Source organism: Cucumis melo, chromosome 1 (assembly GCF_025177605.1).
Source record: "Cucumis melo cultivar AY chromosome 1, USDA_Cmelo_AY_1.0, whole genome shotgun sequence".
Classification (NCBI taxonomy): domain Eukaryota; kingdom Viridiplantae; phylum Streptophyta; class Magnoliopsida; order Cucurbitales; family Cucurbitaceae; genus Cucumis; species Cucumis melo.
In genome coordinates this window covers 30,709,745-30,725,217 of record NC_066857.1, presented here as the reverse complement: position 1 = coordinate 30,725,217, position 15,473 = coordinate 30,709,745, and the positions used below count along the sequence as shown (strand labels likewise).

Sequence of the window (15,473 nt, the reverse complement as noted above, 5' to 3'; positions counted from 1 at the left end):
CATGGGTGTCCTTCGGGATCACCACCTATTTAGGACTGTGCGGTCCGACGGGATCACCAGTCTAGCATGGATATAGATATGACTCGAGTGACTCGACGGGGTCCTCGCATCCCGATTGTCCTAGGTGTCCCCCGGGGCACCGAAGACCAGAGTTACGTTCCTACGGGAGCGCATGTGCACGTGTTTGGGAATGTGCCAGAGTTTGGGTACCAGTTACAGGACTCTGACAGGAAGCTAACAGGCACCTAGTGGGACTAGTAGTGGGTCCCTTACTGAGTATTTTATACTCACTCTTTTCATGTCATGTTTTCAGGTAGAGGACGAGGCAAGGGCAAAGGCAAGCTGGCGAGCGACCAGAAGTGACCATGGCGAGCCATAGGGATTTCTGCTTCCGCTTATTCTTGTTTTTGACTTTAGTACCCGAGTTTGAGTATTCTTCACTATTTGCCATTTTTTTATGTAGATAGGGCCCGAGTAGGACTTTAGAACGAATTTCATTTTTTTTTTGCATATTACCTTGTTTGGATTTTCATAAATAAATTTCTCAAACCTTATGCGTTTTACTAAATTTTATGACCTAAACCACTTGTTCTACATTTAGTAATGATTTCGACTCAGTATAAGGAGTTGGGTCGTTACAATTCTAGATATTATTAGATGTCCATAACCTTCTTAGGTTACAAATTCATTCAATAACATTTCTATTAATTTTTTATAATTTTCTTGTCCTCTATTTATGTTTGGTTTTGTAACCATTATTCTCACAACCCTATAAATAGAGGTTGTAGAGATCATTGTATACACAACACAATTGAGTTCAATTGTATTTTCTTCTCTCTCTTTTCTATTCTTCTATTTGGTTGTTTCTTTGTTCTTTATTTTATAACACGTTATCGGCACAAGTCTCTACTACTTTGAAGGCTTTATAGAAATTGTTTTTGATTCTTGTTAAAGGTCGGCTAGATTTATCTTCATAATTTTTTAGGTATTTAGAATTTCTTTCAAATATGGTGAGTATTTTGATTTTGATGATTTTGTCGTATATGTATGTATTTGGTGTATTCTTCATTAATCTTCTCATCACCATCATTAATATTTCTTGAATTTAAACATAAAGTTAAAAGAAGATGAATTTAAACATTTGATAAAGTATGCAATATATGTTAATTGTGAAATTGTTTGCTAAGGTACATTTGTTATTAGTTTTACAATTTGATTTGATCGAATCGAAAAACTTTACTCATATTTTCATATGTTCGACAAAAGTTGCATGCACTTTATCCTCATACTTTGGTAGAATACTAAATAGAAAATTTTGCAATTGGATAGAGTTAATGAAAAACAATCTTTAATTTGGTTTTAAGTTATGTATGACATTTTCATTAGGGGTGTACATAAGCCGGGTTGGAGAAAAAATGTGGACCAAACCAAAGTGACCGGGTTGGCAAAATTTGAACCCTATCGGTTCAATATTCAAGGGTCAACCCAACCCAACCCTAAAAATTTGGGTTGGGTCGGGTTGGGTTGGCAGGTTGGTCTTTTTTTTTTTTTAATTATATTGTATTTTAAAATTTTATATTGATAAGAATTTAATTTTCACCCTTTATAGTCTTTCAACCTAAATTTTCATATTTTTTTTCAAATTTGATTCTACAATAATATTCATTCAAAAGTTCAAAATCATTAAAAAAATTAATCACACAAAATAGCAATGTCCATTAAAATTTAAAAATACATTCAAAAATTCAAAGTCATACAAAAATTAATAATCACATAAAATAGGAATGTCAATAATGTCCATTCAAATTGAAAAATAGATTCAAAAGTTCAAAATTAAATAATGTCTACTAAAAATACACTAATATGATCAAAGTTCAATAAAAAAACATTCCAATTTGGCCTTCACAATGTGTCACGACGATGAAGATTTTGGGTGATGGTTCTTCTGAAAAAAATACAAACACATAAGAATTGCATATAATGTAAGTAATAACATATAATGCTATAAAAAGTAAAAACTCACACTAATTATCAATATGCTCTTTTTCCAAATCCTATTCATTAGTTCAAAATAATAGAGGATGACGAGTTCCCTACAAAATAAATCATGCAAAAGTAAATTAAAAATATACTTAGCATAATACATGTTAGTTGAAAACAAAGAAAGCAATCAATTACCTATCTCAATATTCTCATAAGTCTCTAACTCTTCAAGTTGTGGATGAAGATCTAATAACACCGAGCCGCCTCCAATCCAATTTTGCGTACATATCAAGGTTTTAACTGTTTTAGGAGTCAAAGAACTACGAAAGGAATCAAGAATCCTCCCACCTGTACTAAATGCAGATTCAGAAGCCACTGTAGATATTGGAACCGCCAAAACATCACGAACAATTGTTGATAGAATGGGATATTTGTACCCATTCATTTTCCACCAATACATAATATCAAATTCCTCTTTATCTACTACATCCTTGTCAAACAAATAAGAAGTCAAATCATTCTCCACTTCCATTGTGCTTTCTTCTTCTCTCAAAGCACAAAATGTTATCCACGGATCAATTTCTTCATCGTTCTCCACTTCCATAGTAACATTGTTTGATTGCTTAAGATCATCCGTGCTATGACCAATTTGAGTAGAAGGGTTGTGTTGGGATTTGTAAAAGTCATATAGACGATACAAATATATCTTCACGCTCTCAACTACATCCTTAATAACATCACTCTCATAAACATTGGAAAGACAATAAGTCAAGTACTTTAACTTGTACCGAGGATCAATCACCATAGCCACAAACATCAACTTATTCATCTTCTCAAGCGAACCCCAATACTTATCAAACTTTGTTTTCATATTCATAGCCATCAAACTAAGAACAGAGTTGTTGTTGTTGCTCCATTTTTTAAAAAAAAATTGACTTTTGTTAATCTCCTTATAACCAACATCAGAAGGCACATATGAAGATCCAATTATTTTTGTAGCGGTTTCATAAAACCTTTTCAAAAACCTTATAAATACACTTACCGCCAACCAATCAGACGCCCTTGGGGGCCCCAATCTCTTATTTCCACGATCATCTTCCTTAAAATACTCCACGAAATTTGAGTCCTCTTTCTCTTCCTCTAAAATTTTGAAAGCTTTTTCAAATTTAATTGCATGTTCAAGCATTAAATATGTGGAATTCCATCTAGTAGCTACATCTAAACAAACAAAAGCCTTACACTGAATTTTTTCTTGCTTCACACATGCTTTAAAATTTTCCATTCTCTTAGGTGATGATCATAAATATCTCACAGCATTACGAACACTAGCAATAGAATCATTCATATCTTTCAATCCATCATTTACAATAAGATTAATTATATGAGCACAACACCTCATATGCAATAGCTCTCCATCTAAAACAATGGATTTCCAACTTTTAAGTCTTCTCTTAACATATGAAATAGCCACATCGTTGGAACTTGCACTATCAACAGTTATTGTGAAGATTTTATCAATCCCCACTCCAACAAACAACTTTCAATTGCCCTCCCAATAGTCTCCCCTTTATGATTAGTAACTTGACAAAAACTCAAAATCTTCTTATGTAAAACCCATTCATAATCAATGAAATGTGTCGTGATGACCATGTAGTTCACATTTTGTAGTGAAGTCCAAGTGTTCGTAGTAAGGCAAATTCTTTGAGAGCTTTTAAGTAAAAATGATTTCAATTTTTTCTTCTCTTCCAGATATAGTTGATATATATCTCTAGCTATTGTTACTCTCGATGGAACATCAAACTTAGGAAATGCAACACTACAAAAGTGTCTAAAACCCTCAGTCTCAACAAATCTGAATGACAACTCATTCATAATTATCATCTTAGCACATGCTAGTCTACATGCTGATTGGCTAAACAATGTAGTCACAAAATTACTAGCATTGGCCCCCTTCCCATCATTTTTAGGTACAAGAGTTAATGTAGTTTGTCCTTTATTTTCTTCTTTGCACGGGTACTTTTTACATTGATTTCTTAAATGCTTCCACAAAGAGCTAGTTCCACAACTATTACTATCACAGGCATAATCCTCGCTACAATAGTTACACTTGCACCTAGCTCCGTCTTTAGCACTTGCTTCCATTTTTGTGAAATGATCCCACATGGAAGAAGTTTGTTTATTAGGTCTATTTCTTTTAGACTTAGGAGGTAAAGGTGGTACATGTTGTGTTGTTTGGCTTGTATTAGGAGGGGGAGGAGGAAGGGAGAAGGCGTTTCATTATTACCGGTAGCACTTGCATTCTCGCTACTGCTATCCATCAAAATATTTAACTTACCATAAAGTTAGACAATGGTGATTCCGCAGTATCTGAAATCGTGTCTGTGGTGACGAGTAAAGAAACCCAAATATAAATATTTGAGGCACTGTTAAAAGAAAGAGGAAAAAAAGTATTACGGATCAATCAAATATGAAAACCAAAAATTAGAAAAACAAAAAAGTGTAGCTTCATATCATAACCTTGTATACAATTCATAAAAGATGCGGTTTTTCTACTGCCCATCTCTGCTAAGTTTAATTTATTGTGTTATCATGTCGTGGAAAGCAGTTTCAATATTAAATTTATTGAAGTGGCAAATATTGAATAGTAACTTAAGTTTGGCTGGAAGAACCGATTAGAAGTTGTGGAATTCATTAACTTAATCTTGTTCTTACTCTTGTGCGGGAATTCTTTATAAGAGAACCTCACAAGTGGAAGATTGACAATTGAACAAAAGGAAATTCGGGCTACAATTCACTTTTTAATTCCATTAAGAAACTAATATCTTGCATACTTAGAAATAATCTTAAATTGAACTCAATTTTATTAGTCATGGCCACATAGAAATGATGAATTGAATTCAATTTGATTTGCTTGAAAAACAAAGAGACTCTTGCAAGTTTAGAACAACATTTAACTAAGATTAACATGCCTCACTTAAATTCATGAGAAATCAAAAACTCAAGAACTCAACTTTAATTTTCAAACAAAAACTCAATGCCTTGCACATTGGAAAACCTTGCATGCTCATATATTCAAGAAACAAGGATTAGATTTTCAAACTAAAATTTACAGAATCAAAATCATGCTTTCTTGAAGAAAATTAAAGAACCAAGACATACTAGACTTGAAAATAATTGGAAATTTCTCAAAAAGAAGCAAACCCATAAGCCCTTTACTTCAAAGAAGTTTACCCCTCCATGGATGACAAACAAAATTGGCAGAGATTTGGATAAAAATTGAGAGATAAAAAAATAGAGAGGGTTTTATTGAGAGAAAATTCTATAATGATTTCCTTTTTTACAAGTGATTGAAGCAAGACTGAATTAATAAAATTACAAAGCAAATAAAGACTGAATTAATAAAATTACAAAGCAAATAAAGACTAAATTAATAAAATTACAAGGGAAAGCACTTATTTATAGGCTTCTAATGGCAGTGCAAACGCAACTTCCAAGATTATGGTTAAGGGTGGTATACTGAAGGTTACTTGACATCTCTCTATGTTTCTTTTGAGAATGGTGAATTTGTTGCTGAACCATTTGTTATTGATTCTCATTCATTACTAATAATAACCATGTCTTCTTTCTTACTTCTGATCGAACTTTTAAGCTTTTTCAAAGTGATTACTAATATCTGACATCCTTTTACTCTCTTACTGAGCAGGATGATGCAGATTGGTTTTACTGGTTTTACAAACCCCAAAATGCAACAAGCCAAGGGTTTTTCCACAGTAATTTTCAAAGCAAAAAAAAAAAAAAAAAAAAAAGAAAAACAAAACAAAACAATTAGAAAAAAATGAAAGTTAGGTCAGAACGAAGAACAAACCTTGGGCAAAATGAAGAACCCTTGGAGAGACGCTGACTAGAATGCGGGAGATGAAAAGAAATTGAAGAACCACTGGAAGTTGAAGCTGTGAAGGCCGCCAGAATCTGAACGCCGAAGGGATTGCTGGATTGAATGCCAAAGGGATCGTGCGAAGTTGGGAACTTGGGATGCGCGGCCGCGAAGGGGGATGGGCGATGGGGTTGTCGCTTGTCGGTTGAAAGTTACGTGCGACACTGCGACGACTTCTCTTCTAAAATGAAAAATTGAAAACAAAAGATTCAATTTCGGTTATATATATATATATATATATATATATACCCATAAACCGGGTTGGGTTGGGTTAACCCGACCCTTAATTCCCAACCCGGCAACTCGACCCATCTTTTTTTTTCAATTCTCTAACCCAACCCAGCCCAAAACATAATTTAACCCAACCCAACCCTTACGGTTTGGGTTGGGTAGTCCGGGTTGGTCGAGTTACGAAGTTTTTTGAACACCCCTAAGTTTCATGGTAAAACTTTTTTATGTTAAATTTTGGGTGCATGAGTTATGTATATCATGACATATGTGTTGAATAAGTATATATTCAAACTTAAATTCTATTTGAAGTATATGTATAGATATGTATGTGGTTACTATTTTAGACGACATTTTTCATATTTGTTGAGGATACTCTTTTTCCAAGTTGCTATGTAAGTTTGAGTAAATAATAATTAAAAAAAGTTATGAAATTTAAATTCTAATCAATGTAATTTAAATTTAACTCTTAGAACCATCTATATTTGTATGTGGTATATGTTTAAAATTGTTGCATACAAAATGTTATGCATTTAGATTAAGAACTATTATCATAAATTGCAAATTAGTACATCACAATTTTAAATTTAATCTTATATTTGAAATATTTGATTGAGATGTTTTTATAATTAATTTATATGAAAGTTTAAATTAGAATATTTGTTTTCTTAATTGAATTACATTCTTCTTAACAAAAATTGTGATATATTTCTTTTATTTTTCAAATATGAGAATAAGTATTTGAAAAATAGTAAAGTATAATCAAGGACCCTTTAGTTACGACTGCAGTTAATAATGTAAGTAATCACTAGTGAGACAGTAGAAGAGAATAACACATGAGACTTTGATAACCCAGTTTGGCCAATATTGCCTACGTCTGGGGAACTGTGCACAACTCAGATGAGTCACTTTATTAATAGTCACCATAAACATCAAAACATTAATATAGCTTATGTATACTTCTCAATACTATAACTATATGACATGAGTATAAACATCAGACTCCAGGCTCCCCCTAGAATAAAGAAGACTCCCATAAACAACGTCTGATGGTCAGGCTCCCCCTGAACGTATGCATGACTCTATTATTAATCAAACCAACCATAGATTCATTATGTATGTTACTCATCCGCAGATCTCTACTTTAGGTAGTCATGATGTTTCAGAAGATATAACTCAAGATACCTTTCGTTGCGGGCACTTCAATAATAAACCAGAAGTTCTTAGTATCAGCAACACGACTTTTCTCATTGTTTCTGCGCACCCTTTCATGATCTTCAAAACACATATATGTACATACATATCCGGATATGTATAAGACTTGTATCTTTAATAAGATCCCTAAAGAATAGGAGCTTATATTTTCTTGGAGATAATTAGAGAGATTTCCTAAATATAGGAGAATCAAATATTTATTGATTATCTTCTCTTTTAAATATATCTTCTCTTTTAAATATAAAGATATTCTTTTAGACAAAGAACACTTCAACAAACTCCCCCTTTTGTCTAAAAGAATTTCGTTTCTGGTTCAACAACAGCAGTACCACAGAGTCATTTCAGTCAACCGCAACCTTCAGTTCTTAGTGAGACAGAAGACATTTCATTTAGGAGTCAAAATATTTTATCAAACTACATCTGTCACAAAACAAAGACTACAATCATCAAAAGAATAGAGCCAGAACAACATTATCCTTCGGCAAAAAAAAAAAACATCAAAAGACACATCTCACGACTTCATAACATCCCACAAAACATCTTCATTACATCCACTCCCCCTTTGAACCAGAAAAGTAATGTCATTAACCGGATGATGGCTGCCGACGACTAGTAGATGGTGCCAAAGACTTCAGATGTTGAAGAAGAGCATCAACCTCTAATCGACGTTTAGACAATAGAGTGATAGAGTTAGTCAGTGCACGAGATTCAGCAGTCAATGAATTAACAATACGAGCAGCCAACTCACGATCCACATAGAAGCCTTTAGCAGACTCATCCTAGTCAGTAGTGTCAAAAATACATGGGCCACGAGTCGAATGCACACCATGGTCAATATCAGACACATGACTGCCTTGAAAGGGTCTGTAGCTGAGAGCAATTGTCTTAGGTTCAGGTCTAGGAACATTAGTTGCAGTAAGCACAACTCCATTCAAGTGAAGTAACCGACTGGAGAACAACCACGGAAGAGCAATGGGAACCTTGACCCCAAAAGAACCAACATACCTCAACAGCTGATTGTAAATGAAGGCACCCGTATCTACTTTATCATCATTGAGAATTTGATACAAAAATGTACCTAAAGTAGCAGATATGCTGGAGGCATGTGAGGAAGGGAACCAATTAACAATGTCAATCTTGTGCAGGATGGCATATTTGATGCTGAGAGCAGTGGAGGAATTCCATTTACAGGCCATGTAGACAAGGTCCCATCAGATAAGACAGTAGCTAGAACCTCAGTAGTAGGGCATGATGGAGAGCAGTCAATATCAACTATATTCCCAAGAAAGCCATTAATCACAGTAGGAGAAATTACAAATTTGAACCCTCTAATATGAACTGTCTGATAATCAGGACTACTTGGATTATTAAACTCATCAGGCAGATTGACAATAAATTCTCTAATTAACTGGGGATAAAAAAGACCAACATTCGAGATAGTTTTTTCCAAACCAGCCTTATGGATAAGATCCATGATACTCATGCAGGATTGGTGTTTGTCATATATATTTACCTCGTGGGCAATTCTCCTCTGCACCACGAACTTCCAACGTTGAACACTTTCCTCGTGGTGAAAAGAAATTTTGTCAATGAGAATAGATGGAATATTCACAGGAACTTTCTTTTTGCCTGTTTTGGTGGTGACATTTCTCCTAGCCTGTTGAGTTTTTCTCTTTGGAGGTTTAGAACCTTTAGGAGATTCTGGCCTTCCTTCAGGTGATGGAGCAATGAGATCATTAGTAGGAGGAGGAATGTCTTTAGGAGGTATGTCAGCTTGGTCAAAAGAAGCACACTGATCTTCATTTCGAGAAACATCAGCCTGTTCCTCATGTGCAGCAGTAGTGAACCCAGGAATGTGTGCAGGCACCATATCAGGTTTTGAAGCAAGTAATTTTGATCGAGGAGGGTGAACAAAGGGAGAATGACCTGAAGGCATAGCTGGTGGTCGTCGAAGGCCTCCTAGAGTATGAATGAATACCCTTTCTGTTGATGAGCTTTCTTGAGAGTGAATGGAATCCGGGGGATCAGAAGGGAGCTTCTCAGATATAATTGGCCCTAAGGGTTTCTTTAACAATCGAATTAACGGAACATCATCCTGATCATCCGAATCCATATCCGATACAATGGCCTCAAAAGCTCGATGTGCATGCACAGTAAGAGAACCAGGAACGGAAGACTCACCAACTTCAGGCACAACCTCAGATCGTAAAGATTCCTGCAACCTACTAGAGGCCTCTCCCTGTACTTTTTCAGACGGAAGCCGATAGGGTCTCTGAAAAGGAGTGCTTTTGAACCGGTGACCTCTTACCCTTGCATGTTGTACTGGAGGAGGCGAAGAAGTAATGACATTAGGTGCATCTTCAAACTGCTTAGGCATATAAGACCCTTTGCGAGTATTCACCATAACGAATAAGATTCGAGTAACCGATGAGAAATTTCAACTGTTGTATCAACTTCAGAATGTGTAATGACTCAAGATGAACTTAGTTTAAATAGTCAGAGAAAGTTCAAATAATCAGAAATTAAAAACCCATTAATGCAATGAAAAACTCTCCATCTGTCGAAAAGACATCCATTTAATCCGAAAACAGCGCTAACACTTCTAAAGATTTGGAATGTGGAGACATGCATCGTCTTTATAGCTAATCATGAAGTTAAGTGTGACACACTTCTAAACCAGCACGTAAGTATTTGAATGAGTTAGCGTCCAGAGGTTTAGTGAAGATATTGGCTAATTGTAAATTGGAACGAATATGATCAAGCTTAATTACTTTATCTTCAACTAGTTCTCGAATAAAATGATGTCTTATATCAATGTGCTTGGTTCAACTATGTTGAATAGGATTCTTTGATATATCAATTGCACTCATATTGTCACAATACAGCGTCATAATGTCTTGATCAAAGCCATATTCATGCAACATATTTTTCATCCAAATCAATTGTGTACAACCACTTCCTGCTGCTATATATTCAGCTTCTGATGTAGCTAAAGAGACGCAATTTTGCTTTTTACTTAACCAAGAGATTAAATTGTTTCCTAAAAAAAACATCCTCTAAACGTACTTTTTCGATCATCAGCCGAACCTACCCAATCAGCATCACAAATATCTCACAAGAGTGGGGGTGGTATCATAGGAATACATCATTCCAAAGTCACTTGTCCCATGAACATACTTAAGAATTCGTTTAACGGCTTCTAGATGAGAGATGCGGGGATCAGCCTGATAATGGGCACATATTCCCACAACATAAGCTATGTCAGGTCGACTTGCTGTTAAATATAATAAGCTGCCTATTATACTCCTTTAGAGTTTGTGATCAACTTCAGCACCATCGATATCTCTTGTAAGTTTAACATGTGTCGCAGCTGGAGTCCATTTTGTTCCAACCCAAACTTTTTAACCATGTTCTTAGCATACTTTTCTTGAGATATGAATATATCGTCATTCTTTTGCTTAATTTGAAGCCCCAAAAGCATGAAAGTTCTCCAACCATGCTCATTTCGAATTCTGACTGCATGATGTTAATGAAATTATGTACAAGATCTTAAGGAAAACCTCTTAATATGATGTCATCAACATAAATTTGAGCAACCAAAAGTTGATCAGATTTCCTGTGTATGAACAAGGTCTTGTCAATTTCTCCTCTAGAATATCTTTTACCTCTAAAGTAAACAGTTAGTCGTTCATACCAAGCTCTTGGAGCTTGCTTTAACCCATATAAAGCTTTGTTGAGCTTATACACATGCTTCAGGTGCTCGGAATCAACAAAACCTTTTGGTTGAGCAACATAAACCTTCTCATTCACATATCCATTTAAGAAAGCACTCTTTACATCCATCTGATACAATTTAAATTTCTGTATGCATGATATACCAAGTAATAATCGAATGGCTTCAAGTCGAGCAATATGAGCAAAAGTTTCATCAAAGTCAATACCTTCAACTTGAGTATACCCTTGAGCTACTAATCTGGCTTTATTTCTCGTTACACATCCAACTTCATCAGTCTTATTTTTAAATACCCATTTGGTGTCAATAACGTTTACACCTTCTGGCTTTGAAACTAATGTCCAGTCATTGTTTTGTCTAAATTGGAGTAGCTCCTCTTGCATAGCATTTAACCAATACTCATCCTTGAGAGCAGAGTCAATAGTAGAAGGTTCAATGGTGGAAGTATAACACAAATCAACAATCATCTTCATGGAATCAATCTTTTCTTTCCTTCTAGTCTGCATCCCAGCTGACAGATCACCTATAATAGAGCTTGCTGGATGATTTTTCTTCACATGAGCAGATGGAATTAGTTCTGATTTCTTAGTGATACTTTCTTCTGATAATTTTTCCAAACTTTTTCCTGGATCATCAGATGGGTTATCAACTTTAGAAACTTCTACAGTACTCGTAGTTCTAGCTTCAGACATGTTAGGAGTCTCATCTTCCTCATCATTTATCTGTTTAATAGCTGAATCAAGATCATTTGTAACTACATTGATTGTTTCCATCACACTCCCAGATCTATTATTGAAGACTCTATACGCCCGGCTGTTCTGAGAGTACCCAAGACATATTCCTTGTTCTGACTTAGCATCCTATTTCTGATGGTATTCCCTGTCAGCTAAGATATAACATGTACTTCCAAACACATGAAAGTATTTAACATTTGGCTTTCTATCTTTCCAAAGTTCATAAAGTGTAACAGTCGTTCCAGTTCTAATAGTTACCCTGTTATGAATGTGACAGACAGTATTTAGAGCTTCTGCCTAGAAACATAGAGGTAAATTTTTGGCATGAATCATAACACGTGTCATTTCCTGTAACGTCCTGTTCTTTCTTTCTACTACACTATTTTGTTGTGGAGTTATAGGTGTAGAGAATTCATGGTGTATTTCTTCTAATAGACAGAAACTGTTAAAGCCTTAATTATCAAACTCTTTACCATGATCACTTCGGATCCTTATTATTTTCTTCTCTTTTTCACGTTGAAGCTTTAAACACAGACTTTTACATATTTCGACAGTATCTGTTTTGCCTTTGAGAAAGCAGACCCAAGTATATCTTGAGTAATCATCAACTACTACCAGCACATATCTCTTTCCTCCCAGACTTTCTGTTTGCATCGGACTCATAAGATCCATATGTAACAATTCCAAGACTCTGTTAGTATAACATTCTTTCAGACTTTTATGAGTAGACCTTGTCTGCTTGCCAATTTGACAGTCTCCACAGAAGAAATTTCCATTTACTTCTAAATCAGGAATTCCCACAATTGCTTCATTTTTAATAATCTTTTCCAAGCCTCTCACACTGACATGCCCCAGCTTTTTATGCCATAGCCATGCTTGATCTGATCTTGTCAACTGACAGGTATCTGACGTATTTGAGTTCCAATGATAACAGTTATCAGTCTGTCATTTACCACTCATACAATTATGATTTTCTTTATTCATCATAACACAACCAACATCATTAAAACTAACTTTGTAGCCTTGATCACATAGTTGACTTACACTTATCAAGTTTGCTTTTAGTCCATCCACATACATAACATCATTTAACCGTGGTAAGTGATTTTTGTTTATATTGCCTTTAGCTATAATTTTTTCTTTTGCACCATCACCAAAGGTAACATGTCCGGTGACACAGTCTTTTAAGTTTGTAAAGTAGGATCTGTTTCCAGTCATATGTCTGGAGTACCCACTATTAAAATACCATGCATCATCTGTGGTCTGAACGGATGTAAAAGCAATCTTACATCTATCAGCAGATTTAATTCTCCAGACCGTACGAGGTTGTGCATGCCTTCTATTCCAGTATTTCTGTTGTTGCAGCTGATCTCGCCTTAACTTATAACAAATTGACCTGATATGACCTTTTCGACCACAATAGTAACACGTTCTCCCAAGATATTTGACAGTAGTCCTAATGCCAGTCTCTGTATGAATCGTTTCATGTTCAACTCCCATTGAGGCAGAAACAAACTTGATTTCTGATGTAGCTTTAAGTCTACTTGCAGAGGCCACAAATCCCAACCCATGTCTATGAGAACCATTATGTCCAGACTTAAGTTTTAAATCTAAATTCTCCGTTCTTGAGTTTAACATTTTAACGGATTTTAGAATCTAATCATTCTCATTCTGAACTTCTCTCAGTTTTAACTTTAGAGAGGATATTATAGACATCAAACGTTCATTTTCTTCTATAAGGTCTTATATCATTTCCTTTTGTATTGCCCTTGCTTCATAATCTTCTTTCCATAAGTCTTCAAGCTTTTCAATTGTCAGGTCATCATTTTTGCTTTCTTCAGAACATTCACTATCATCATCAGAGTTCTCATCTATAATTCGTATTGTGAAGGCATTTATGTTTCCGTCATCATCTCTACTATCACCAGATTCTTCATCCGACAGTGTGACACGAAAGTTTTTCTTCTGTTTTCTCAGGTATGTGGGACATTTTGCCTGATAATGACCAACTCCTCCACATTCTCTACACCTGAAAATCCTTCTGTCACCTTCCTTTGTCTTGATATAACCATCACTTCTTCTATCAGAATTTTCATTGTTCCTCCTGGTAGTGCCATCATCATTTCTTCTTCGATACTGATTAGAAGTTTGAGCATTCATACCTGTGGCATTCGTATTTTTTAATTTTCAAAGGGCGTTTATGAATTGTTTTGTTAATAAGGCTATTGACTCATCCATGTTTGCTTCAGTGTCACTTACAGCCTCTTCACCTACGTGTGTGGATTTAAAAGCAATTCTCTTTCCTTTCTTACTTTCTCTATCGACAGTGACCATTTCAAACGTAAGCAAATCAAACAGTTCATCAAGTTTCAGTGTCGTAATGTCATAAGCTTCCTCAATGGCAGTAACTTTCATATCAATTTTTCTAGGCAAGGATCAAAGTACTTTTCGCTCTATTTTAGAGTCAGGTATCTTCTCACCGAGCAGAAAGGATTCATTTGCAATTTCAAGCACTCTCTTATTGTAATCAGACACTGATTCATCCTCGATCATTCTTAATGCCTCAAACTTAGATGTTATCAACTGTAATCTAGAAATTTTTACTTTGGAAGTACCTTCATATGCTACCTCTAAGGTTTTCCAAGCTTCTTTGGCTGTACTGCACGAATTTATTAACTTGAAAATGTTATGGTCAACACCATTGAATATCGCGTTAAGTGCTCTGACATTCCCAATGGATGCTTGCTCTTCAGCATCGGTCCAATCAATTTCAGGCTTTGGAACTGAAACACCATTCACGGTAACCATAGAAGGATCATAGCCCACCACAAGAGCTCTCCAAGCTTTTCCATCTAACGTCTTAATGAAGAAGATCGTCCGAGGTTTCCAATATGAGTAGTTTTTACCATCTAGGACATGAGGACGTGATACAGATGGTCCTTCTCTGATTATCTTCATGATTCCTCAACCCGCTCTAATACCAAATAAAAAACAGTAAAGTATAATCAAGGACCCTTTAGTTACGACTGCAGTTAATAATGTAAGTAATCACTAGTGAGACAGTAGAAGAGAATAACATATGAGACTTTGATAACCCAGTTCGGCCAATATTGCCTACGTCTGGGGAACTGCGCACAGCTCAGATGAGTCACTTTATTAATAGTCACCATAAACATCAAAACATCAATATAGCTTATGTATACTTCTCAATAATATAACTATATGACATTAGTATTAACATCAGACTCTAGGCTCCCCCTGGAATAAAGAAGACTCCCGTCAACAACGTCTGATGGTCAGGCTCCCCCTGAACATATGTGTGACTCTATTATTAATCAAACCAACCACAGATTCATTATGTATGTTACTCATCTGCAGATCTCTACTTTAGGTAGTCATTATGTTTCAGAAGACATAACACAAGCTATCTTTCGTTTCGGGCGCTTCAATAATAAATCAAAAGTTCTTAGTATCAGCAACACGACTTTTCTCACTGTTTCTGCGCACCCTTTCACGATCTTCAAAACACATATATATACATACATATCCAGATATGTATAAGACTTATATCTTTAATAAGATCCCTAAAGAATAGGAGCTTATTATTTTCTTGGAGATAATAAAAGAGATTCCCTAAATATAGGAT

The 15,473-nt window shown here is 35.3% G+C and overlaps 2 protein-coding genes across 2 annotated transcripts; both read right to left on the bottom strand.

Moving 5' to 3' along the window:
- Positions 1-2,170: 2,170 nt before the first annotated feature.
- Positions 2,171-3,265, bottom strand: LOC127148531 (zinc finger BED domain-containing protein RICESLEEPER 1-like). Its single transcript, XM_051082589.1, has one exon. The coding sequence runs from the start codon at positions 3,263-3,265 to the stop codon at positions 2,171-2,173; it is 1,095 nt and encodes a 364-aa protein (XP_050938546.1).
- Positions 3,266-7,944: 4,679 nt separating this feature from the next.
- On the bottom strand, positions 7,945-9,764 carry LOC103492876 (uncharacterized). The gene is made up of 4 exons (XM_051082585.1): positions 8,874-9,764; positions 8,563-8,768; positions 8,187-8,455; positions 7,945-8,123 (listed from the first exon to the last, which is right to left on the bottom strand). Exons 1-4 carry the CDS (start codon positions 9,762-9,764, stop codon positions 7,945-7,947), a joined length of 1,545 nt encoding a protein of 514 aa, XP_050938542.1.
- Positions 9,765-15,473: the final 5,709 nt, after the last annotated feature.